The sequence below is a fragment of the Pelodiscus sinensis genome, chromosome 5 (assembly GCF_052426305.1).
Source record: "Pelodiscus sinensis isolate ZL-2025 chromosome 5, ASM5242630v1, whole genome shotgun sequence".
NCBI classification, from domain to species: domain Eukaryota; kingdom Metazoa; phylum Chordata; order Testudines; family Trionychidae; genus Pelodiscus; species Pelodiscus sinensis.
In genome coordinates, this window is record NC_143056.1 from 90,252,847 (window position 1) to 90,279,072 (window position 26,226).

The following is a 26,226-nucleotide window of genomic DNA, read 5'->3' on the forward strand; positions in this document are numbered from 1 at the left end:
CCCGGCGGAACAGCAAACCCCCGAGCGCACGTCGCTCAGCTAGAGGGCCCAGAGCGGGCGGGCGGGCGGGCGGGCGGGCTCCCTTCCCCGGGAGCAGTTTCCTGTCTCGTGCCCTGGCAGCTCCTAGGGCCGCATTAAAGGGTGAGCAAGCCGGGCAGCTGCCCAAGGCGCCTGATGGCAGCTGTAAGGGGCGCGCGGCGGGGCCGACAAGCAGCGCCCCCTCACGGCCGCGGGGCCCTGCACGGCCCGGCGCGCGCGCGCCAACAGCGACAGGCGGGCCTGAGTGGGCCGCGCTTGAGCTGTGCGCCCTGGGGCCCGGCTGCGCATCCTAAGGGGGGGGCGGGCCCGCGCATGCGCCCGGGAGCGGCGCCGGGCATAGACTGTCTCTGTGCGGGCCCAGTTAAATGGTCCTATTTGGAAATCATGGGAGGGTGGGTGGCTTATTTGGAAATCATGGGAGGGTGGGCAGGCGAACCCCACCCGCCTTCTAAAAGCCCCTTCCCAGCCTTACGGGAGGGACACTGGACCCAGGTCCAATTAATTTCGGGGGACAAATAATGAAAAAAGGATCAGGGAGTGCAGGCTAAAGGGTTATAACTAGGGAACCGGATGGGGACACCGAGCAGAGAACCCCGGACAGCGCCCACTGCTCCTCAAAGCTATCGAGGGAGCCGGTGGACGCCGCCCAGAGGAACTCTGCCCGGATTCGTGAAACAAGGGAGGAGCGGAAATAGGCCCCACAGTCGCAGAGAACCCCCTCGTCCAACATCCTCCTCCTGGTATTATAGATGGTCACTTTTGCTACGGCCAGGAGGAGGTTGACGAGGAGGTCTCGCGACTTTGTGGGGCCACGGATAGGGTGTGCATAAATGAAGAGGTGAGGGGAAAAGTGCAGCCAGAACCTCAATAAGAGGTTCTGGAGGAGCCAGAATAGGGGCTGCAACCTGGCACATTCAAGATAGGCGTGCGCCAGGTTCTCCCTCACGCCGCAGAAGGGGCAGGTGTCTGGGATGGGGGTAAACCGCGCCAAGTACACGCCCGTGCTCACAGCTCCGTGAAGGAGCCGCCAACTGATGTCCCCGATGGGCCGCGGAATTAGATCGGAATAGACGCTGGCCCATCGGGGTCTCCCACCCTGTATAGGTCTTAAGTGGTCCCGCCATTTAGAGTCGGGGCGGGACACAAGGGTGGGGAAATGCAGGGTGTGGAGCACGAGCGTGTACAGCTGTTCTCTGGGCGCGGTCCGAAAACAGACCTGCTGCAATTTTTGCAGCCGGCTGGGGGTCCAAGGATGAGGAGGCCAGGGGGCCCGCGGATCAGGGGCCCAATAATAAGGGACGGAGGCTTTGCAGGAGGGGAGGGGCGGGGCGTACCCTCTCGCAGGGCTCTCTGTAGGAAATCGAGAGCGGGCTGCGGCAAGGCCGCCTTCACCTCCTGGAATAGGCGCAGACAGGTTCGGGGGGTGGAGAGCCCCATGCGCTGAGCGAGCACCCGGGGGTCCACCCAATCCCCCCCGTCGTAGTCTTGGAGGTCTCCAACAATTCCAGGTGGAGGCCATCTGAGTGCCATATAAGGGAGTCTTGTTTCACTCATCCAAAGGACATGCCCAAGCCATCTCCAGCGTCTCTGCTTGATCTCGTCCACAACATTTCTGATGCAAGTGTGTTGGCTTATCTCCTTGTTGGTAACATGCTGTTCCCAGAGGACTCTGAGGATACGATGGCACCGTCCTTCAAAGCCTCTGAGTCTGCTCTCAATCTTCTTGTTTGTCCTCCCAAGTCTCTAGGCATACAGCAGGACTGAGCGCACATTCGACCTATAGATCTTCAGTTTAGTCCTGGTCTTTAACAGTGGCGACTTCCAAATGTTGTTAAGCTTTTGGAAGGCTTGCGCTGCCAGGGCTATTCTAGTAGAGATCTCTTTGTCGATGTTGCTGTCCGCCGAGATGTAACTGCTGATATACCTGAAGTCATTTACTTCCTCTGACTCTTCACCCATGACGGTGGTTTTATCAGTGTTAGTTGTCCTCAGTTTCATCACTTTGGACTTGCCAGGGTGAATTCTGAGCCCAACGCTTCTGGCTGTCCGGTCAACAATGTCGGTCTTTTCTTGGATGTCCTGCTGATCGTGCGCGAGAAGCGCCAGGTCATCTGTGAAGTCGCAGTCCTCAAGCCGAGCAGTCGGTCCCCATAGCACTCCCCTTGATCTGCCCTCAGTGGCTCTGCGCATCACCCAGTCAATGACCACAAGGAAGGTAACAGGTGAGATTACACAGCCCTGTCTGACACCTGTCTTTATGTGAAACCAGTCACTCTGCTGTCCTTCATGTCGCACACAGCGTACAGGTCCTTCAGGATGTTAATGAGCTTCTCAGAGAACCCGTATGCTTGTAGAATCCTCCAGGGGGAGGGGTGGTGGATGCTATCAAACGCCGTCTCAAAAATCGATGAAATTATGCTCTTAGGGTGCCCTTTCAAAATGAGCAGGCTTTTGCTTGCCCTACCAATCCACCTAAGAGTCATTGTGCCAGTCATTCAGTGTATACGGGGTTCTGTCACAGAGCTTTTTAAAATATTTAAAATATAAGCTGTAAGGCACCTACATGCTTTAGTACTGGCCGTCAACATACACATTTCTAACAAATAGAATGAAAGTGTGTAGCCTACCATGTAGCTAAAATGTAGCTTTGTGCAATGCATTGTGCCTCAGTGTACCTTACCTGCCATCCTTTCTTCCTTACAAAAGGAACAGACTAATGCTCTTGGTAAAGATGCATTAAGTGGGCTGTTTGTGTTTGTTAGTACTGTTAAAGCAAGAATAGAATTGTTTTCTTCTTTGAGAGTGTAAGAATGTTTTTTGTACTAGATCTGTTTTTACAGAAGCAACTGTGTAAGCTTTGTTTGTGTGAGTGCAGAATGAGGAATGTGTGTTAGAAGATAAATGCGAAGGCCATCACCCAACCCAATGTTCTAGGGAGAAGCGGAGGACAGACTAAAGGCACCAGGAGATTGCTGTATATCTCTATTGAGATGTGAATGAAGGGCAGATTGACTACTCTAAAAGATAAAGCAAGCACCTATCAATTGGGACAAGCTATGAGATGAGAACAATTTAATAAAACAAGTATGATTATAGCATGACAGTGCAATACTCACTGATCCCAGTGAAGGGAAACTACTATAGAAAGGGGCTACTTTGCCACAGATTTTAGGGTCCATCTTGCTAAGATTTGGGCACATTGGTCTGGATTGATAGAGCCCTGCTCCTCCCTATCTGTAATCAATCTGGTTGGCCACCAGAAGGATTTGGACCTTGAACTGGTAACTAACAGCAACTGGGGGGTGAATATGCTAGCTGCTTTACTACTGTATTGTTAATAAATGCAGCGTATTGCCTTTTCCCCTAAAAAGATCCCATGGGTTTCTTATAAGCATAAAAGGTGAAAGATTGAAACTACTAGGTGCTCTCATTGTAATTAAAGACAGAAGTCTAGTTTGACTTAATTGGGAGCAGGATTGGTCCATTTCTTTTTTCAGGGTCTAATAACTGAGTGCCCTTTGGTCTTGAATAGCCACAATTCTCATTTTGTGGGAGTCGATATGGGTGTTCAGAAGATCATAGAATAGGATTGTGCATTATTAAACTTAATTGTACTCTGTTGGACTCATTGCCTCATCCCACAACCTGCTCGATGAAGTGTCCCACCCATTTTACATTGCTAATTATTAGGTAGTAAAGCAATAGCAGTTTACTGAAGAATGTAGCCAAAATCCTGAGTGTGACTTTTCCTTCTGCTATAATCGTTATTCACGTATTAACTTTATCAGCTCGTGTAATTCCTTTGCATGTGGTCAACTAGATTAACCGATAAGACAACTACTTGCTGACATCCTAGTAGCCGCTATAGTGGCTATTGCTTTTGTGAACTAGCCACACTCAACTGGCCAAATAGCCACGTGTGGCTAGCATGTTGGACACTACAGGTATAATGGGAGTCAGGGAGCTGGGTTCTAATTGACTCTGCCTCTCATTTGTTATTCCTAAAATTAACAATTGAAGGGAGTCTTCATATTTGCTTTCTGAGACTGAACGCTCTCTAGGTCATATTTTCAGGCTTTTCTCTGCAACTATGAAGGCTAGAAACTTACTAGGGTTTTCAATGAAAGCTGAGAATCTCATGCAGTTATAAAAGTGGCAACACTGAAACAGCATCACTGAAATGCATCCAGTTCTAAGGTGAAGGGAAACAACCAACTAGCACATACCATGCTACACAACCAAGTTGTTATAGGCATTGGAAATTCTGGCCAGGTAGACTAGGTTTAGTGCAGTGGGATTTTTTAGTCCACAAAGTTTGCACAAGTTTTTGGATTTTGAGGGTTTGTTTAAATAATTCCAAATCAAATCTGCTATCCAACTGAATAAAATAAAGTAAGTTGCAAACTGAAAGAACATAGCAGTTTGTAAGGGACCCAGTAAAGCTCAAAATGTCATGAATGAACATGGAAAATAGCAGCTTCCCTAGTTATCAATTTCATATATATGAAAATCAATATTTTCAAAATGCCCATTCATGATGGGCCCTAGTTGGGTACCCAAATTTAATTAACACTTGATAAAACTGTAGACTTTAGTCCCAATATGACTCAGCTGATTAACAACACCAACATATTTTAATGCTACTTTTTTGATCGATAGATAAGTGTCCTTTGAGGATTTATTAATTATTGTAAATCACAGTGAGTCTCAGGTGGAAGGTACAATAGATATGCAATGTATGATGACTTAAAAAAATAAATGGATTGTTCCTGTAATCATTAACTTAAACTTTTGCACTACAATCTGCAGTCAAAGATCTCTGCTGCAGTCATAAATGGCACAGACACAAATATTACTTAGAGTGCTAACCTTAAGATTGCAACTGCATAGAGTGCTCAGATTAAAAGATACATTGTTCATTTTAATCTGTTAGGATAGGTGCTAAAATTGGGGGTACTGCTGAGGATACAAGGCTTACAGTTTGGTTCAGTGGCTCTCAGCTACATGAATTGCTGGGGTACCTTTGTCTAGTTTTTTTTTTCTATAAAATATTCATAGGGTGGTGGTTGTCATGGTTATTTCATGAGCTCGCTGGTGGTTTGAAGCAGTTGCACCAATCCAGCAGTGTAGCACCATGTGATGTTTAAGAGAACATGCAGGTGATTGGACAGTAAGTTTAGTATGTAACTCCTGAGGGCGTGGCAAAGGCTAACAAGAGCTTTAACCAGCCTCAAGCAGACTGTTTTTTGGGTACTTGTAAGAGTTCAGCTGGGTGGAATCATATACAAAGAAGTGGTAAGGAGTAATTTATATTATAATCGGGGTTCTAATTAGAATAGAAATATGTATTTGAAATAGATCAGAGTCAATGAGTAAATCTGAAAATGAGTTGTATAAATCCTGTCTTGAACAAAAATATGTGCATATAATTTAGAAAACGTATTACAACAGGTTCATAGTGATGATGGATAGAATATGGTTAGAAAATGTAGGCAAAAATTAAGATTTGACTGCCAAAAAAGGATGTTTTTGTTGTGATTTTTTTTTTCAACTTCTGTTTCACATCCTGTTTTCTGACCTGTGCTGGAAATGGGGGTAGCTGTGAGCTTGTATAACGTGATCATTTTGCAGTGCAGTTTATTTTTGATTTGATGGTAGTCTGCTCCATATTGTGAGGCTGTTTTTGCTGCTGCTTTTCTCTGCTTTGCCTTTTAACAGCATCTTCTAATTCTGATAGAGAATTATTGCTTTTTAAAGAATCAACATTTGTTTGCAAAGTTAGAGAAAGCAATTTGAGCACTACAGAAAGGGAAGAAGAGACCTCTCAAACAGCTAGTGTTGGGAAAGATGTGCTCTCTGATCTTAGACTTCTAAAGGGAAACTGAGAGAACATATATTTATACAACTTCTGTCTTATGCAAAGAAGTGATAAGGAGTAATTTATATTATAATCGGGGTTCTAATTAGAATAGAAATATGTATTTGAAATAGATCAGAGTCAATGAGTAAATCTGAAAATGAGTTGTATAAATCCTGTCTTAAACAAAAATATGTGCATATAGTTTAGAAAACGTATTACAACAGGTTCATAGTGATGATGGATAGAATAAACTTGATAAAACTGTAGGCTTTAGTCCCAGTATGACTTGTATATACACACACAATATAGCTTGTATATACACACACAAGCTACTGTGTAAAACAAGTTTCATACTTCCAGGAACTAGTTGATTCTTGGTCAGTTAAAGACTTATCGGCACATGCAATGAATGGTTTTTGTTGTTCAATATGTCTCCAAACATAATACTTGTTCTTCAGAGGGATGAGAAAATATCATTTAGCAAGATATAGTAAAAAATAACCAAAGTATTAAACTATTGTGTAATAAATAGGCAAGCTTCATGTGGGTTATTTTTTGAGGGAGGATATTGTATGACATGGTAAAAAAAACTTGTCTGTTTATTACATATGAGATTAGTAACTAGGGTGGCGTGGTTATTTATAATGGTTTTTAGTTAATCATCCATAATCCTCTAATCTTTACTGAATGAGTCTCTTGCGAACAGCTGCTCTTTTCTTTCTATGTGCAAAAGTTTACAGTATCCAACAGGAGAGCTGATTTGAGTTCTAGTTTGTTAAAAAAGAAAATCAATAAATAACCAAGATTCTGCCTTATTTTTGTGAATTATAGATCCAATCACACATAATACAAATGTCCTTTATCAGAATTTCTCTACCTTCCTCAGTTTGCAGCATGTTGTTTGCCAGTTGTTGAATAATTCCAGCCACAACAGAGGTGGTTGCAATTCAGTGGTGTGATGTCTTTCATAATGATGAGATAGGCCTGTAGCAAATCCAGAAACACAGTGAAAACCACATTAATGGTCATTATTTAAAATGAATTAAAAGTTTTACACTACCGTCTTTGTGGGTACGTCTACACTTGCATCCCTAGTTTGAACTAGGGATGCAAATGTAGGCAACCAAAATTGCTAATGAAGTGGGGATTTAAATATCCTGCCCTTCATTAGCATGATCTTGCCGGCACATTACTCCGCTCAACAGTGCAGTCCTGGTCCCCAGAGCAGCTGCCCCTCAATGTGGGCTCAGCCCCAGCCATTGGAGCAGTTGCACAAGGCTAGCCCTAGCACCAACCCCAGCCACCAGAGCAGCCATCTTCCACGCAGCCCTGGCTGCCGGAACAACCATGCCACTCAACTTCCAGGTCCAGCAGGAAGGTGAGTGCTGCTGCACAGTTCTGCAAAGGAGGTGGACAGACTTAGAATTGTTTGTGCAGGGCTGCACACGCTCGCACCCTAGAGGGAACTTTGCTAAAGACCCACTGAAATTTAGATAAAAAGTTTCAGGAAGTACCTAGATTAGAGGTGGGCAATAATTTTTTATAAGAGGGCCACGCCAAGGTTTTGGTAAATGATCAAGGGCCACACTTTTATGTGGAATAGGTGTGAGGTCTGGGACAGAAATTGGGTGCAGAAGAGAGCTTGGGGTAGGGCATTGAGATGCAGTAGAGGATGTGGTGTCTGAGAGAGGGTTTAGATGGTGTAGGGGTGTGACCTGGGGTAGGGGATTGCAAAGCAGGGTCCAGGAGAGAGCATGGGAACAGGATAGGATTTTGACCAGGGGGAGGGATGTAGGAGGAGGGAGTTGTGACCTGCAGAAGTGGGGAAGAGAAAGTGCAGAGTGTTTAGGTGGTGGCCTGGGGCAGGGAGTTGGGGTGCAGGAGGGGATGGGGTGCCAGACGCAAGCTTTGGTTAGGAGGTGCTTATGTAGGTGGCTCTTGGCTGGCAGCCCAGTGGGCCCCTCAGGCAGGGTCCTTGTCTGCCACATCCCCAGGCTACTCAAAGCAGCTGGCTGCTCCCTGTGCCTCTCTGCACTGGGAACTGGCCCAATGGGCAGGGATGTAAGATAGGGATATTAGATATTGTGGGGGCAGAGCCGGCAGCCAGTGCGCTCCTCTGTGCATGGGGAGCTTGGGTGTCCCATGGTGCAGGGCTGGTGTGCCCCTGCACTGCTGCCTCAGTATCAGAAGCAGCAGCGCAGGGTGGCACGCAGGAGCAGATCAACCAGGGAAGCTGGTTTAAAAACCAGCTCCTCACTCAGGTTGGCTGCCTGCCACCCTGCGCTGCTGCCTCGGATACAGAGGCAGCAGTGTGGGAGGGCAGCAGTCTTGCACCACAGGGCACCTGAGCTACCACCGCGGACAGGGGCTGCTGCCACGGACTAGCCTCTGTCCGCGGGAGGCCCAAGCTTGTCACAGACAGAGGCTGTCTGTGGGAGATCTTCTGACCGTGGGCCCTAGTACAAAGTGTGAGAGGGGACCAGCATCATGCCCTGTGAAGGGGCAGGCTAGATGCAGCCAGTCCTCAGCACTGTCTCCTCTCCCCTGAAGCTCTCAGAGGAGCGTGTGGCGCTGCAGAGCGAGCAGCACTGTGCTCCAACAGCAAATTGATGCTGTCGCTGCCAACCAGAGCCCCTGGCCCCTTGAAATCATCGGGCCCCTTAGCAACTGCCCCCTTTCCCCTCCCTCTGCACCTCCGCATCAGCCAGCCTGGGCTTGAGGGAAGGAATTGCGTGGACAGGGGGCAGGGCCTCAGACAGGAGGGTCAAATTTATGGGGCAGAGAAGAAAAAAATTATCCTATGCTTTGATTGCACAAGAAGTATAGCATCCCTATGGTCCTGCGGATGCTGTTTAAGATCACTTCACCTTCTAACCAGAAATAATTCCTCTTGTGTCAAATATGTTGGTCTTTGTTTTGATGGAGGGAAAAATTCTTGCTTTGGGGAATATTTTAAATAAACCTTATTGTCATTGTCATAGCTTCAGGGGGTGGCCGAGTCAGTCTGTACAGGATAAACTTAAAAAACAACAAATGGTCTGGTAGCACTTTATAGACTAACAAAACATGTAGATGGTACCATGAGCTTTTGTGGGCATTAGTCACCACCAGTGAATTCCTGTCTGAACGGTAATCGAGCAGATTCCAAACATCTAGACTTGCCTTGGAAGGAAATTGGAGTAAAGAAAGCCAAGCAGAATTATACCTTTTAGTTGGGAAGGTGGACAAAGGTAGAACTCTTTCAGGCAATCTTTGCATGGTGTTCTTTTTTTAAAAAATGTGTATTAGACAGGGAAGGAGGTTACGGTATAATTCCATTTTTTTTTCTCCTTTGTGGGTAATCTTTAACAATGTTTCCAGGTATTGTACAGTGTTAATAAAAATGTTAGCTTGGGCAGTAAGTTTCACAGAGCCTGTAGGCATTAATATCTTACATTGCAATCTTATATGTAGGAAAATTCAAGGGTTTTTTGTTTGTTTGTTTTTAATCAAAGCCCAGATGCTTGATACAAATCAAAATGATTAGAAATCTCATTTATAAAGGATAATGTAGAACTAACTGCTGGAGGGACCAGATGGTATAACACAATGTAATCCTCTTTCATGTAGGATCCAATGGCAGCCTTTCCTGAAGGAAAATCTTCTGAAGAAAGGAAACATAAGAGCATCCCAAATGGTTCTGGGACCTCTCAAGGCCAATGGGGAAGAGCCTGGTGAGAGAGGCTTTTGTCACTGTGACTTAACATAACCCAAATGTGATATTGCTCACTCCAGCTACTACCATTTTCCTTACAAACTTGACTCCAATATTCAAAAGACTAGGGGGCCCTCAATAAACAAAGGCTGCATCAGTCTTCAATTTATAGTGCAATTCTGAATGACTTAAACACAATATATCTGAAGTACAGTGGGAGCACAGACTTGCTGTCATGGGTTATTAGATGGTTTATGTCGGTCAGCCTGTTCATCATAGCTTCAGCTCAGAACAAGCAAACTCATAACAAGTTTAGTCCAGATCAGGGGGCTTGGCTTCTGGAAACTCCTGATCAGGCAACTCAGCATACAGTTGGTCTCTCTCCCCAAGGCGTATCTTCAAAGAGTTGTTTTTTGGAGGGGAGAATTTGCATTCCCCTTGCTTTGAGGTACTTCCCAGGAAATCCACTTCACACACATTCTTAAAAAAGATTGTTGGACTTCCTCTTGCCTCCTGAAGAGTCCATTAATTTGGGATGTAAAAGCTGCCTAAAATAGTTAACTGGTTAAACGATTTGTTTAGCCAGTTAACTACTGGCTGTGGGTTGGGGAGCTGTTCCAGCCACATAGTGGCTGTGGGCGGCAGGAGCTGCTCTAGCCGCAACCCAGCTGCACCGAGACTGCTCAAGTTCCACTGCTACTGCTGGGGTCCTGCCAGCCCAGCTGCCGTGGGCAGAGGGGCTGCTCCCACGGGCCAAGCCCTCCGGTTAACTGGTTACCCAGTAAGCATACTGGTAAGGCTAATGCTTACTGGCTGTGGCTACATTGGCAAGATTTTGTGCAAAATCTTGCCACCTGTCTACACTGGCCGCGAGTACTTTCGCAAGAACACTGACGTTCTAATGTATAAAATCAGTGCTTCTTGCGCAAATACTCTGACGCTCCTGCTCAGGGATAAGCCCTCTTGTGCAACTGTTCTTGCGCATGAGACCAGTGTAGACAGGCAACATTAATTTCTTGTGCAAGAAAGCCCGATGGCTAAAATGGCCATTGGAGCTTTCCTGCACAAGAGAGCGTCTACACTGGCACGGATGCTTTTGCGCAAAAGCCCATCTCTTACGCAAAGGCACATGCCAGTGTAGACGCTCTCTTGCGCAAATACTTTGAACGCAAAAATTCTTGCGTTAAAAGTATTTGCGCAAAATCATGCCAGTGTAGACATAGCCACTGAGTAACTGGTTAACCGGTTAACCTTTTACATCCCTAGCATTAATCTTGTGCTCCTGCAAAAGAAGTTCCATAGTACAGGCAGTCCCCGGGTTACGTACAAGATAGGGACTGTAGGTTTGTTCTTAAGTTGAATCTGTATGTAAGTCGGAACTGGCGTCCAGATTCAGCCGCTGCTGAAACTGACCGCCAGAACTGACTTACATACAGATTCAACTTAAGAACCCCAAGCATCCCTAAGTCAGCTGCTGCTGAAACTGATCAGCGGCTGATTCCAGGAAGCCTGGGGCAGAGCAACTCTGCCTCGGGCTTCCTGTAGTCAGCGCTGGTCAGTTTCAGCAGCGGCTGACTTGGGGACGCCTGGGGCAGAGCAGCTGGGGTGCTGCTGGGTTGCTCCAGTAGCACCGCTCCTCGGCGCTACTGGACCAATCCAGCAGCACCCCAGCTGCTCTGCCGCAGGCGTCCTGATTCAGCCACTGCTGAAACTGACCAGCAGCGGCTGAATCAGGACCTGGGGCAGAGCAGCTGGGGTGCTGCCGGGTTGGTCCAGTAGTGCCCAAAGCGGCGCTGCAGGACCAATCGGCAGCGCCCCAGCTGCTCTGCTCCAGGGTCCAAAACAAAAGCCTGGTCTGCTGGGGGGGGCACACTAGCCGCGCCCCCCCCCCCCCCAGCAGACCAGGGACACAGGGAGCAGAGCCGCAGCGGCAGCGGGGTGCCACGCCTCTGAGGCTTTGCTCTGGCAAAGTCTCAGAGGCGCGGGACCCCCTCCTCCCCCCGCGGCTGCGGCTTCAGTCCCGGTGCCTGTGGTCTGCTGGGGACGGTCCCCAGCAGACCACAGGCACCGGGACTGAAGCCGCAGCAGCGGGCAGGTTCCCGCACTTCTGAGGCTTTGCCAGGGAACTGCCGCTGCTGCCGCTTCAGTCCCGGTGCCTGTGGTCTGCTGGGGACCGTCCCCAGCAGACCACAGGCACTGGGACTGAAGCGGCAGCAGCGGCGGATTCCCGCGCTTCTGAGGCTTTGCTCTGGCAAAGCCTCAGAAGCGCGGGAACCCGCCCGGTGCCCCTGGTCTGCTGGAGACGGTCTCCAGCAGACCAGGGGCACCGGAGCAGCTTACGAACGGGGCTTACTCGCCCCGGAGCTTGCAGGTAGCAATCCGCTACCTCGATCTCCAGGGCGAGAAAGCCTCGTTCGTAAGTGCGGATCCGACGTAAGTCGGATCCGCGTAAGTCGGGGACTGCCTGTATCTCACAATAGTATATAAACAGTTGCATTTCTGTTACGCTGTACTCCAGATGTATTAACCCAAACCAAGTAAAGTTTAATTTGATAAAGGATATTGTCAGAGTTTCTCAGTGTCCACCTTATCATTTTTAGCCCTGCGGGTCCCACACTCACCTGGGATGTGGGAGCCCAACTTCAGTTTCCATCCCATCCACTCTGCCACAGTGAAAAAAGTGAGTGCTCTCCCCAAAGAGCTCTGACCACTGAGCTATGCTGGTCCAAGTTTCTCCCATTACAGCTGGATTAAATAATTAGATCGTAAACCACCTTTTTAGGATGGAAAGTTGTGAACTGAGACATGCAAATGATTTGTCCAAGGTCATGCAGAAAGTCTGTGGTAAGGCATATGGCTTTGAATTTCTCATTCTATCTTTCAGCCCCAGGCCTAAAACACAAGCTCATCCTTTGCCTGTTGTGCTTGGCAACACATAGCTACCTCACAAGAGAGAGCACTTCACAAACTATACAACATTTCTCTCCTCACTTTCTTCTGAGTGGTTTTGGTCCTTTATAATTCTGTTTATGTAAATGAATTTTTGCCACATGCTTTACAAAGTAGCGTGTTTTAGTAGAACTGACAAACTCTCTACTGTTGAGACTCGGTGGGGACAGACTCACTTTTTCAATGCAAAATTCCTTTTGGAAAATAACCTGTGTCTTTATTACAGGGAAGTAGACTGGTTTTCCTTGGCCAGTGTCCTTTTCTTGCTTATGTTTTCTCCACTCATCGTATATTACTTTATAATGTCGTGTGATCAGTACCACTGCTCTCTGACGGATCCCATCATTGACATGCTCACAGGGAATTCCCACCTCTCCGACATCTGGAACAAAACACCATCCCTGAGCTGGAAAGCTGCTAACATCTATATTTTTTGGGTCACTTTCCAGGTGAACCTTTGCGTTTCTGTATTACAGACTAAAGTCAGATAATTACTCTACATATTTGATTGATGTATTTGTTGCCTATCTCCTTTCATGATTATTTCTCTAGTGAAACCATTTATGTGAAAAGGATCTTAGATTAATATGGTTTCTGACATCCAAATAGGTCTTAAGCACTTTGCAAACTGTCGCACACCCTGAATTGCTTCACCATCACTGTAGGGGTATGTCTACACTACTCCCCTAGTTTGAACAAGAGAGGCTAATGTAGGCATTCAAAGTTGCAAATGAAGCCTGGGATTTAAATATCCTGGGCTTCATTTGCATCTTCCCGGGCGCTGCCATTTTTAAATGTCCCTTAGTCCGAACTCCATGCCCACAGCTACACGCAGCACGGAGTAGGTAGTTCGAATTAGGATCTCTAGTTCGAACTACCATTACTCCTCATTCCACCTCATGTGATAGAAGCCTTCAATAACAGGTTAGAATTATTCTCCAGTATAACTCCATTTCCTGCTGGAACACCGGGATCAATACTGACTAACTCAGCCAGAAGGCTGTCACGAAGTAAATCACCAACATCACTTCCTGTAGCATGTCCATTTTTTTCTTTAAATACAGTATCTCATCCAAGTTCAGACTCAGCTCCTCTGCTAAGAACAGACAACATCACAGCTTGAGGCGATACGACAGTACTGCAGTGTAATGCACTCTGGTGGGGAGTTACACAGGATATCCGAGTGATGGGAGTATTTAAATCAAGGTGAATTAAATCACCAAATGGAAAGCCTCAGTCTCATCTTCGATGAACTTCAGTTATTTTGTAAAGAAAGGTGCATTCTCTTGATGAGACCATTAAAACATTTTGTTTTACAAACAAATAGAGCTTTTCCACTACATTTAGTACACGTTTGCTACCTAGGATGGTACATTGTAACCTATATTTACTTAAACAATTAGTTTAATAGCTTCAGAGTGTTAATTGTTCTTATTAAACAAAGCAACCGTAAATATTTTGAATGCATAAACTTCTCTTGTCAAAACATTTTTTACATTTACAACAGAAGTATTGTGAGATTAGGCCCTAACATGTGTTGCGTTAAATTAAGATGTTATGTTAAACAGCTTTGTTTTTTTTAAAAAGAAACAATTGTCTCTTAAATAACAAAATCAAAAATCTGATTTTAATTGAAAATTCTATGTTTATTATTTTTCCAAAAAATCCATTTTTATCCACTCTGACAAATGAAGTGATCTTAAAGGGTCACAGGTTAAAAAAAATCAAGCTTCACAATTTTGTGCATTACCCAGAATTCTCACTTGGGCACTATCCCATAGTTTTTTTAAGGATGTCAACATGTAGTCAGCTATACGATTACTGATAAGCCTGGGCTTATTGGTTAATCTTGTCAACTATACGCACTCCCCCCTTGCTGCTGCCTCTGTATTAAGAGGCAGCAGCGCAGGGTGGCAGGCAGCCGGTATGTGCGTGGAGCTGTTTTTTAAACTGACTCCCCTGGTGACCAGCTCCTGCCTGCCACTCCGCACTGCTGCCTGAGACAGGAACAGCAGCATGGAGTGGCAGGGAGCTCCCCGGGAGTGGGGCAGGGAGAGCATTGGCTGCTGGCTCCACCCCCAAGGATTATCAAATAGTCGTGTAAGCGCTAAGATTATGTGTGTTTTTACATGACTATTCAATTACACTATATCTAACATCCCTATTAGCCTCAGTAGCTGTTTAAGTAAAAGCCAAGAATATATTTCAGGAATTGGCTGTTGTGTTAGTAGACTATTACTATGCTTGGATTACTAAAATTGAGCTATTTTACATCTAATATAATTATAATATTGTATGTAGTCTTTTTTCTCTTTATTGTACTTTAGCCTACTTTTCACTAAATAAGATGAGCAAATAGTCTCAACTTTGCTTATAATCAGCACCTAATTAACTTGCAGCTCATATCTGCTAACTCATGACTACAAACACTGAAGGAAAGCATTTATTTTTAAATGTTTTTTCCAATATTTTCCTCTAATTTCATGGAAACATTTCTTTTCTATTAGCTTTTATAAAGTATTATTTAGGAAATTTTTATATACTTTTGTATATAATTAAAGTTATATTGGTATTCAGTTCTGCAAGAAATTCTGCTTCATGACAGTGAATTAGTCTTTTGATGGGTGTGCATATCTTCATTTTCAATACAGGCAGTCCCCGGGTTACGTACAAGATAGGGACTATAGGTTTATTCTTAAGTTGAATTTGTATGTAAGTCAGAACTGGCTCCAGATTCAGCTGCTGCCACTGAAACTGACCATGCGCTGACTACAGGAAGCCGGAGGCAGAGTTGCTCTGCCCCCAGCTTCCTGGAATCAGCCTGATCAGTTTCAACAGCTGCTGAATCTGGAACCTGGGACAGAACAGCTGGGGCGCTGCCCGGTAGGTTCCCACAGGACCAACCCGGCAGCACCCCAGCTGCTCTACCCGAGGCGTCCCGCAACAAAAGCCTGGTCTGCTGGGGGGGGACACACTAGCTGCGCCCCCTCCCGCCCCCAGCAGACCAGGGAGACCCGAGCAAAGCCGCCCAGGCGGCGGGACCCCCGCCGCCTGGGCGGCTTTGCTCCTGTCCCCCTGGTCTGCTGGGGGGGTCCAGCAAAGCCGCTGGACCCCCCCCCAGCAGACCAGGGACACCCGAGCAAAGCTGCCTGGGCGGCTTTGCTCCCGGGCAAAGGAGCAAAGCCGCCCAGGCGGCGGCTTTGCTCGTGTCTCCCTGATCTGCTGGGGGGTCCAGCGGCTTTGCTGGACCCCCCCCAGCAGACCAGGGAGACCGGGAGAAGCGTGGCGACCTGCCGCCCGTGAGCTCCGGGGCGAGAAAAGCCCCGTTCGTAAGTGCGGATCCGACATAAGTCGGATCCACGTAAGTCGGGGACTGCCTGTATTGGGGTCTTTCATAAGATATATATGTATAAAGATAAGCTGTGCATAGGTATTCAGTGTTTTATGCCCTGCCTGTTGTTTATTGTTCGTACATTCTTTACATTGTAGGTAGTATTATATATATTCGTTCCTGATTTCTGCCACAAGTTTGTACCTGGATATGTAGGAGGAGTACAAGAAGGCTCTCTGACCCCTGCTGGTAAGGGTTTTGGGTTTTGCCTTATACAATAGTGTTTGTGTTTTCTTTTAACTGAGTAACTCCTTTAGATCTCTTACCTGCTATAGTTAAATAAATCTTCTATAATAATCCAGATATATATTTGGCAGTGGGAAATGTAAACAAACATTCTCTTAATGTACTTTAGAGAACTAGGTTGTGTGAAAACTACATCTTCCTTGTGTTGGTTGGGATTTTACCTTGAGCTATTTAATATCAATTAAGAAACACGTTTTCATCCCCATTCTGAAGACAAGAGCAGGCCTACGCAGCTATGTTGATGACTACACCAGGTTGTCATCAGGCCTTCATTGGTTTGAAGGATGGAGGCCACAATAAGTCTTGAGTGTTTGGGAGGAGGAGATCTTTAATTGCTTCAGGAGAAGCCAATGGAAAGACTCCTTTTCATAATTGGCAGTGGATCTGTACTCTTGGATAGTGTAAATAAGCAAAGCTTATAAAAAGCATGTTCCTTTTATATTTAATTCATAATGTATTGCAGAATGTTAAACAATTTAACTCTTCCTTTTTAGGCACAGTAAACAAATATGAAATCAATGGACTTCAAGCTTGGATCATTACCCATGCTCTCTGGTTCGCAAATGCTTACTACTTCCACTGGTTCTCACCCACCATTATTTTTGACAACTGGATTCCTCTCCTGTGGTGTGCTAATATTCTGGGATACTCCGTTTCCACATTTGCAATGATTAAAAGCTACTTTTTTCCAAGTAATGCCAAAGACTGGTATGTTGTTAATATTCAGCTAGTGCAGTGTTGTGGGCAGCTTTGAATGTGAACATTGATTCTTCTTGAGTACAATGATTAAAAACTCATTTTTTACTAATATCTTAATCTGGGTAGAAAATGGCCAAAAGAAATATCAAAACTAAACTAGGGAGATCTGAGCGTCAGAACGTACCTTTATAATAGAGATGTAAAATCCCAGTTAATAACCTAACATTTAACTGGTTAACTAACCAAACATTTGACTAGTTAACTAAGCGGGATCCAGGCTGGGGACCACTCTAGCCCAGCTGAAGCAGCCCCCAGCTCGTGGGGCTTCGGCTACTGCCAGCTCCCAGCTCCCACACTGGGGCTGCTGCCAGCTCCCAGCCCTCTGCCTGGCATAGCAGCCCTTTCCAGTGTGGCGTCCGGGCTCTCCAGACAGAAGCTGTTCCAAAGGCCTTTGGAATCTGTTAATGTTTCACATCCCTAATCTAGTATAACCTATTACCTTCATTGGATCAGATGTATCATCTTAATAATTACTTAGTTTATATAGTAACGCAACTTCAGTTTACAAAATGACAGTAATTCATGTATTGGAAAATCAACTGAAATCTATATTCAAACTTAATTTGCTACATTTGCATGTGAATGTATTACATTTATAATTTTTTTATACCTTTTAGCAAATTCACCAGCAGCTTATTTTATGACTATATGATGGGGATTGAATTTAACCCTCGAATAGGGAAGTGGTTTGATTTCAAGCTGTTTTTCAATGGCCGGCCAGGTATTGTAGCCTGGACTCTAATTAACTATTCCTACGCTGCTAAACAACAGGAACTGTATGGTCAAGTGACCAACTCAATGATCCTTGTCAATGTCCTACAGGTAAGTGTGGAATGGATGGAATTAAAGCTGGTTGGAAACTAAGAATACTAAAACAAACTAAATACTCATGATAAGATTGAATATACATTTATTTCTTGTTGACATGTAATAATCTTGGCCGTGATCATGCAATGGGACCTGCTAGTGTGGCCCCTTACACTAATCGAGAGTCCCACAGAAGTCAGTGGCATAGCCATGTCTAAGGATCAGGGGAACCTTTTTAATCTAAGAAACACATTTCTCTTTCATTTACAAACAAACCTGATCCTGTTTCCTTTGGATTCTGACAAAATTCCAGTTGATTTCAGTGGGAACAAGATTGGGGCCACATGTACTTTTTCGGTGGGGGTTTTTTTGCAGGAGGCACCATATTCAGAGACCCCTTCTTTGAGATTCTTAGTACACAGAACTTCTTTTGCCTTTGTTGCCAAAAGAGATTGTAGGGAAAGACACTGCAGCTTACTAGCGTGTAGCCTAAAACAGTAGTAGTGGCTGCTAAAAAAATTTAAGTTGGGCTACATCTACACTGTAGCCTTTTGTTAGCGGAGACAATGCAAATGAAGAGTTAATTAGCATTTGTTGCACTGTCATTTTCATATTCTCTGCTGATGCTTTTTACGGAAGAGGTTTTGCGCAAAAACAAGCAGTGTAGATGGGGCCATTCTGTGCAAAAGGGGTTTTTTTTGTGCAAGATCCTGTATACCTCCTTTTTTGAGGCATAAGGGATCTTGCACAAAAGGTTTTTTTGTACAAAGCAGCTCCATTTACTCTGCTTGTTTTTGTGCAAAAACCTCATCGGCAGAGAATATGCAAATGACGGCACGACAAATGCTAACAAGCTCTTCATTTGCATTGTCTCTGCCGACAAAAGGCTGCAGTGTAGACATAGCCTCAGTGTTTCTCAAAGTGGTCCATGAAACCGGTGCCGCAGCCACGAAGCCTCGCAGCTCCCATTGGCTCAAGGTTCACCGTTTTCTGTGTTAAGTAAACATGCTGGAGCGGCCAGTTAGGAGGTTTCTCAAAATGGTTTTGCAGACCGCTTTGAGAAACACTGTTCTAAGTAGATGTTTATGCCTGTGGGAACTGTAAAATCCCTTTAGTTTGACTCCTGGTATCCAAATGATTAACTCAGTTTAAAAGATATTCTGTGCTTTTTTGAACATACATTATAATAGTCCCAAAAGACTTCAGATTTATAATGTATTTTTTGTGTAATCAAAATGCACATCTTTAAAAAAAAAGTTTAATTTGGATTTATTGAATGAGGACTGATGTTGGCTTGTAACAGCTAGAATCCCAGCATAGAATGGTTTGAAAAACTAAGATCATCACATGACTTTTTGAATAGGATAATTAGTGATAAAATAGATACTTCTAGGGGCAGTTGGTTTGGGAGAAGAGTTGGCAGGAAGTGGAACAGAGAGGAGACACGGGCATGGCATTGACCAAAATAAAGAAGGGGGCAGATGGGAAAGTAATAAAAGAGAACAATTAGGAGAGTTGGAACTAGTCTACAGTACAATCCTACATCAGTGTAGCAGTTTATTCTGGCCTATTTAAGGGAATACAGAAATGAGCTGAAACGGAGGTTCTCAACCCCTTCCCCTCGCCCCCCGAGTCTCCCTCCACTCCCTCCAACATGCTATAAAAACTCCACTGCTTGCTTGTGTCACAACAATTATTTTTCTGAACATAAAAGTAAGGTCCAGCATCAGGGAATAGCAAGCAGGGCAATTGCCCAGAGCCCCATGCATAGGGGCCCCCACAAATCTACATTGCTCAGGCTTTGGCTGAAAGATCATGCACTTTGTCTCCTGCTGTGGCTGTTCTCAGTCTTGCTGGGACCAGGATGTTGAAATCTGTCAAGCAAAAGTTGACAAACTAGATAGAAAAACTTAAAAAACAACAAATAGTCTAGAAGCATCTTAAAGACTAACAGAACATGTAGATGGTATCATGAGTTTTTGTGGGAGCAACTCACTTCTTCAGATGACCGGATAGATTAAAGCTTTAACTTAAACCAACACACACAGTTAATAACTAACACTCCAATGTGTCTTGAAGTACTCCACTGTGCCTTTGTGTATCATTACGCTAGCACTGGATCTCGTGATCAGATGTGATTTATTACCTAGGTCCAGTGAAATGCCTAACAGGTTTAAGTTGGTTTTGTTTACCTGCAGACATCACAGTCCATTGCACTGCATGGCTGTGCTGTTACTATTGTCTGTCTAAAGTGGTTTGGCTCTAATAAGTAGGGAACATTAGCACTGGTTTAGCGTCGCCTTGAAAGCACTGAACTCCAATTATACATATGTACATTAATACAAGTATGTTAATATTTAATAAATACTGTTTTGCTATTGTAAAAATGCAGAAAGATTAGCAGGTTGTTGCCACAATTTTAAACCAGCATCCTGAACCTAGTACAGTGACATAGAGCGACTATTACAAATGTTTTAATACCCACAGAACATTGTTCTAAGCGTAAGACATTTATTTCCAGGGTATTTATGTTTTGGACTTCTTCTGGAATGAAGCTTGGTATTTGAAAACTATTGATATCTGCCATGATCATTTTGGATGGTACCTGGGCTGGGGAGACTGTGTTTGGCTGCCTTACCTCTACACTTTGCAGGTAAAAATACAGTTGTATCGAGAATAGCATTTTCATGGAAACAGAACAAGATAAAAGCAAATACAGAAATCCTAAAAGCATGTTTCCCAATAGCATGACCTGCTGTGACATACCAGGGTACAATCCAGATTAACGAGTAGCTTTGTCACCCTTTCTCTTGAACTAGGGTGCCCTTTGCAATGTATTGCTGCTCACTATCAGCCTCCAGCATGTAATTTTACTCCCAGCTGCGTGTGCTGCAGCCAGCCAGCCAGACCTTGAGTTTTACCAGGCTTAAATATTACCACAGAGTGACACCAACACACTCCCAGTCCCAGATTTTCCCTCAGAAATGTATGTTCTGTACTGCCTGGCCCTCTCCTGGACAGCGCAGATATATTGAGCCCATTCCTTTACAGTAGTGGCTTTCAAATTAAGGGTTGCGACCAGTACCAGGTCACAGAATGTCAGGGTCACTTTGCTGTAGGGTGACTAGCAGTAGTGCTACGGCAGGCTTCCTCTCTGTTCTGGCACTGCAGACCCCACTGTGCCCCAGAAGTGGCCAGCAACTGGTCCAGCTTCTAGGTGGGGCTAGATGGGGGCTCCCTACACTGCCTCCACCCTGGGCATGAGCTCTGGGGACCAGTGTCTTTGGGTAAAAGCAACGTACAAAGCCACTTATACACCTCTGCCTATGAACCAGACCTACTGCTGGCCACTTCTGGGGTGCAGTGCAGTCTGTGGTGTCAGGACAGGCAGGAAGCCTGCCTTAGCAACCTTGCTGCACTAACTGGGAGCTGGCAGAGGAAAGTCCATGCCCAAACCCTGAGCACCAACCCTCTATCCCAGCCCTGAGCCTCTCCAAATTCAGAGCCCCCTCCTACACTCCAAACACTGTATCTCCATTCCACCCCAGATCCAGTACCCCCAGATGTGGCCTGCATCCACCCTGAAACCCATCCGCACCCCAGAGCTTCCTCAAATACCATGAACCCCTCTGTCCTGCCTCCCAGCCTGGAACCCATTATTATACTCCAAAACCCTCATCCTATCCCACTCCAGAGCCTGCATACCCACATGGAGCCCTCTCCCCCACCCACCAACCATATCCTGGCCCCACCCCATAGCTCTCACTTTAGTCAAAAGATATAACTGTTGGGTCGTGGGCATCAACAATTTTCTTCAACTGGGTCATAAGAAAAAAAGTTGGAAAACGACTGCTTTACAGGAATAATATGCATACCACTGTTCTCTCAAATGTAATTTCACAGTCTCTTCAATGTGGATACATTGGATTAGATCATACAAGTTTATTAGCTACACAGAGAGATTGTAAGCGAGTACAAGTAATGAGGCATGAAACCCAGACATGGTTATAGGGGAAAATAAAGATAAAATTCCTGGTGATGCTACTTAACTTTTGCTTTGAATCTATTGTAGATTATCTCACCACATGCTTTCAGCAGTCCTACTTAGCAAACAGTTTAGGTCAGGAGCCTTCCCTCAGAGTTCAACACCTGATTCCTTTGTCTCTTCAGATGCAGCGTATGTGATGAATGGAGGTGTGTGGGGCAGTGCTGGAGGGCTTTAGGTCTTTTGTTTCTTTTTTATAGTTTTTTTCCCTCTTGGAAAAACATTTCCAGCTGAGACCCAGGAGCCAAAGAGTCTATGTGAAAATATATTTGCTGCTGGGGTGGTTTTTTTTTTTCCTCTGTTTGAACTTCCCTTGTCTTCCCTTCCTGCTTGATGACTGTTTACTGCTTAAATGCAAATTAAGCAGCAGGCATATTTCTTTGTTTAGGACAGACCCACAGGGCTGTGATGTTTGGAACATGTGTTAATAACACACAGCAGGGGAATCTTATAACTTCGCATGCATTGTTGCCACACATATTTTAATAAGACAGTATTGACCAGCAATTTGAGTTTTTAAATGATACTTTATAATGCCCATTTTTACAAAGTTTATTACAGTAGTGTAGGCTATGAATACAGGGGTGTATTCACTCACCCCCCACAGTGGATGGGGCCCCACTATGTCTCCAAGCACCATGTCTTCATATTTTGTCTGGTCCTACCTGCTATCTGTCTTATTTTTTCTGTTCATTTTCTGCCTCCCCTCCCCCGCACAAACACACATTGTCTTTCTTGTTTATTGCTGTCTTACTTTTGTGTATTTTACTTCAGATTTGTTGTTGTTGTTCTTCTTCTTCTCTGGTTTTTGTTGTCATTGTTCTAATCATGGCTTGTTTTGTAGTGCACCCCCCTCCCCACCATCTTTCCAGCCTTTTCCCCGTTCTTGTTACCCCAGAGGCTTCACCAGAAACCTCGTAATCACCGGGGTGTGAAGATCACTGGTCCCAACCAAGCCTAAGCTGCATGCCATGATAGCAGAGGACAGGCTGCTTGCTGCCCGAACCTGTAATGCTGTACTTATGAGTTGTACCTACAGCCACCTAGAATGCTGTCACAGTGAAAGAAGATGGGTGGTTTCCTAAGAACCACCTGTGGCTTTACCTGGAGAGAGAGCCATGCATTTGTAGTGTGGGTCTACTCCCCTCTTCCCTGGGTATTCATTTGCTTAGAGAAGTAGTCTGGCATCCTCCAGGCAAGGAGGGTGCCATTCAGTTTTGAGGAAAAATGCATTTACAGAAATTCATTAAAACCTCTTAACTTTTCCTCATCTGCAGGGTTTATATCTGGTTTACCATCCTGTACAGCTCTCAACAGCTAATGCTGTTGGGATCCTGCTGTTGGGGCTGGTTGGCTATTATATCTTCAGGATGACCAACCACCAAAAAGATCTCTTCCGTCGCACAGATGGAAACTGCAAAATCTGGGGTAAGAAGCCGGAATACATTGAATGCTCCTACACATCAGTGGATGGGACAAAATACTACAGCAAGCTGATGATCTCAGGATTCTGGGGAGTGGCACGTCACTTTAATTACACTGGTGACCTGATGGGCTCCCTAGCATATTGTCTGACTTGTGGCTTTGGGCACATCCTGCCTTATTTCTACATAATTTACATGACCATTCTGCTGACCCACCGCTGCATCAGAGATGAACACCGTTGCTCCAGCAAATATGGCAAGGACTGGAAGCGCTATACTACTGTAGTTCCTTACCGACTAATACCAGGAGTATTTTAAGACTAGAGTTCCAGACAAAACATATCCCTTTTTGAGGGCAGTGGGTGTTCATACACTCTTCCTGACACCAGCAAAAAAAACTATTTCAGTTTTCTATAGAACATCTTGTGGGAGAGAAAGCATAGCTTGAAGAATGACTCGTCCACTGCTAACATAACATGTTCCCAGTAGCTATTCAGAACATTGTAGCACTGAAATGGCCAGCTCTAATATTTAATTTTGTTATGTTTTGTGTGATCTTTTTCCCCAAATAAGACAGAAATTAAAGATGAACTTTTGTTATAAGCTACCTCCTGAAATGTTCTTTCCCACATAGTATTGCTTTATATGAAAAGGATGAAAGGGAGAGAGAGAAATATTGGAAAGATCCTCAGCTAGTTTAAACAGACATCATTGGTAATATGTCTATAGTTATGCCGATATGCAGCAGTGGAGGATGTAGCCCAGAGTCATCAAATGTTCCCATTTTAATCTGGCATAGTTTGCTTGCCATATGAATTGGGTTCTAAACAAATATTTGATAATGGGAAACAGGTTTTTCCACTGAACGTGAGGGACTTGAATCTTTATCACTTGTGACCAAAATCAGATTTGTAAGAGGACACAACCATGGAGGCTAAAGCCCTGGTTTCTGGATAAAAAGGCAGGGTGGGGCGGGGGGAGCAAAGCTACAGGCAGTCCCCGGGTTACGTACAAGATAGGGACTGTAGGTTTGTTCTTAAGTTGAATCTGTATGTAAGTCGGAACTGGCGTCCAGATTCAGCCGCTGCTGAAACTGACCGCCAGTTCTGACTTACATACAGATTCAACTTAAGAACCCCAACATCCCCAAGTCAGCTGCTGCTGAAACTGATCAGCAGCTGATTCCAGGAAGCCTGGGGCAGAGCAACTCTGCCTCGGGCTTCCTGTAGTCAGCGCTGGTCAGTTTCAGCAGCGGCTGACTTGGGGACGCCTGGGGCAGAGCAGCTGGGGTGCTGCTGGGTTGCTCCAGTAGCACCGCTCCTCGCTCCTTGGCGCTATTGGACCAACCCAGCAGCACCCCAGCTGCTCTGCCCCAGGCGTCTTGATTCAGCCACTGCTGAAACTGACCAGCAGCGGCTGAATCAGGACCTGGGGCAGAACAGCTGGGGTGCTGCCGGGTTGGTCCAGTAGTGCCCAGAGCGGCGCTGCAGGACCAATCGGCAGCGCTCCAGCTGCTCTGCCCAAGGGTCCACAACAAAAGCCTGGTCTGCTGGGGAGGGGGGGCACGCTAGCTGCGCCCCCCCCCCCCCAGCAGACCAGGGACACGGGGAGCAGATCCGCAGCGGCAGCGGGGTGCCGCGCCTCTGAGGCTTTGCTCTGGCAAAGTCTCAGAGGCGCGGGACCCCTCCGCAGCTGCGGCTTCAGTCCCGGTGCCCCTGGTCTGCTGGAGACGGTCCCCAGCAGACCACAGGCACCGGGAGCGAAGCCGCAGCAGCCCCGTTCGTAAGCTGCTCCCGGTGCCAGAGCAAAGCCTCAGAAGCGCGGGAACCCGCCGCTGCTGCAGCTTCAGTCCCGGTGCCCCTGGTCTGCCGGAGATGGTCTCCAGCAGACCAGGGGCACCGGGAGCAGCTTACGAACGGGGCTTTCTCGCCCCGGAGCTCGCAGGCAGCAATCCGCCACCTCGACCTCCAGGGTGAGAAAGCCCCGTTCGTAAGTGCGGATCCGACGTAAGTCGGATCCACGTAAGTCGGGGACTGCCTGTATTGAATACATTTCTTAAAAGAATGCAGATGTTACTTTTTCTACATTCTCTCCCACCTCTCTAGGCATCCCTCCTTCACTGGCTTACCACTTATTGTTCATGTAATATAGCCTACTATTAGATAGAGCTGTCCATAGAGTGGATACAACCCTTGTCCTGAATAGTATGTATCCTAAAAAAGGTAAGAAAGATACAGTATGGCAGCAAAAGAGATGAAGCTGATAAGCATATGTCTTGTCAGATAAAACTGTGGTGTGTATGTGTGTACCTTTAACATTATGGTCTTCACACACATGAACTATTAATTAACTCATACAAGAAATAAACAAATACATTACTTGGTCAACTGGGTTCTTGTAGGTATCATAAAAGAAACTGATCTCGGTGAGGAATTGCAGTAAGGAGACTATTTGCTGTCTGGTGTAGAGAAGAGACTGCAATAGCATTACAAACATAATAAACATTAGTATTGTGAAATATTATGTCTCTAAACTTTCCTGTGCTTTTACTCATGATCACTGTGGGAGGTGAGGCTTCTCCGTAGCACCCACTGTGGGACCAAGCCTGGGATTACAGGCACCCCTGAACTTAATCCATACATTTAGGCCAGTGGTTCCCAACGTGTGATCCACAGACCCTTGGTGGTCCACCACAGTACTGCAGGGGATCCGTGGAAAGTTTAAAAATAACGATGAGGGCCCACCACTTTTCTTATTCTCTTCCAAGGACTGGGGTCTGTGAAATTAATAGATTGAAAAGGAATCTGTATGCTCAAAGTTTAGGCCATCTGTTGGGCATAGGTTAGCTGTGTCACAAGCTTGGTATCAGTCTCTGTGCAGTTGATTAGCAAAACACGAACAGCTGTCACTTCCTTTAAATGAAGAAAACAATAAAAAGAAAGTGCTTAGCTGTAGCACTTGGACAAAGTCCTGACCTGGTTCTTGGCTAGCACTGAGGCACTCCTGCTCTGT

The 26,226-nt window shown here is 45.6% G+C and overlaps 1 protein-coding gene across 5 annotated transcripts; it reads left to right on the forward strand.

The window, feature by feature from the left end:
• On the forward strand, positions 1 to 23,821 carry DHCR7 (7-dehydrocholesterol reductase). 5 transcript variants are annotated; one of them, XM_075927713.2, is made up of 9 exons: positions 1 to 141; positions 2,055 to 2,261; positions 9,509 to 9,612; positions 12,769 to 12,991; positions 16,032 to 16,122; positions 16,674 to 16,887; positions 17,556 to 17,760; positions 20,267 to 20,398; positions 23,068 to 23,821. In XM_075927713.2, exons 3-9 carry the CDS (start codon positions 9,515 to 9,517, stop codon positions 23,530 to 23,532), a joined length of 1,428 nt encoding a protein of 475 aa, XP_075783828.1. In that variant the 5' UTR covers positions 1 to 141; positions 2,055 to 2,261; positions 9,509 to 9,514; the 3' UTR covers positions 23,533 to 23,821. The 5 variants fall into 5 exon arrangements, with proteins under 5 accessions (XP_075783828.1, XP_075783831.1, XP_006111539.1 ...); XM_075927716.2 differs by having other exon boundaries at positions 12,903 to 12,991; XM_006111477.5 differs by lacking the exon at positions 1 to 141 and having other exon boundaries at positions 1,865 to 2,261.
• Positions 23,822 to 26,226: the final 2,405 nt, after the last annotated feature.

Coding starts and splice junctions, on each gene's coding strand:
- DHCR7 (XM_075927713.2), top strand. CDS start 9,515: ATGGCAGCCTTTCCTGAAGGAAAATCTTCTGAAGAAAGGAAACATAAG. Junction 12,992..16,031: donor TTTTTTGGGTCACTTTCCAG/GTGAACCTTTGC, acceptor TTTACATTGTAG/GTAGTATTATATATATTCGT. Junction 16,888..17,555: donor CCAAGTAATGCCAAAGACTG/GTATGTTGTTAA, acceptor TATACCTTTTAG/CAAATTCACCAGCAGCTTAT.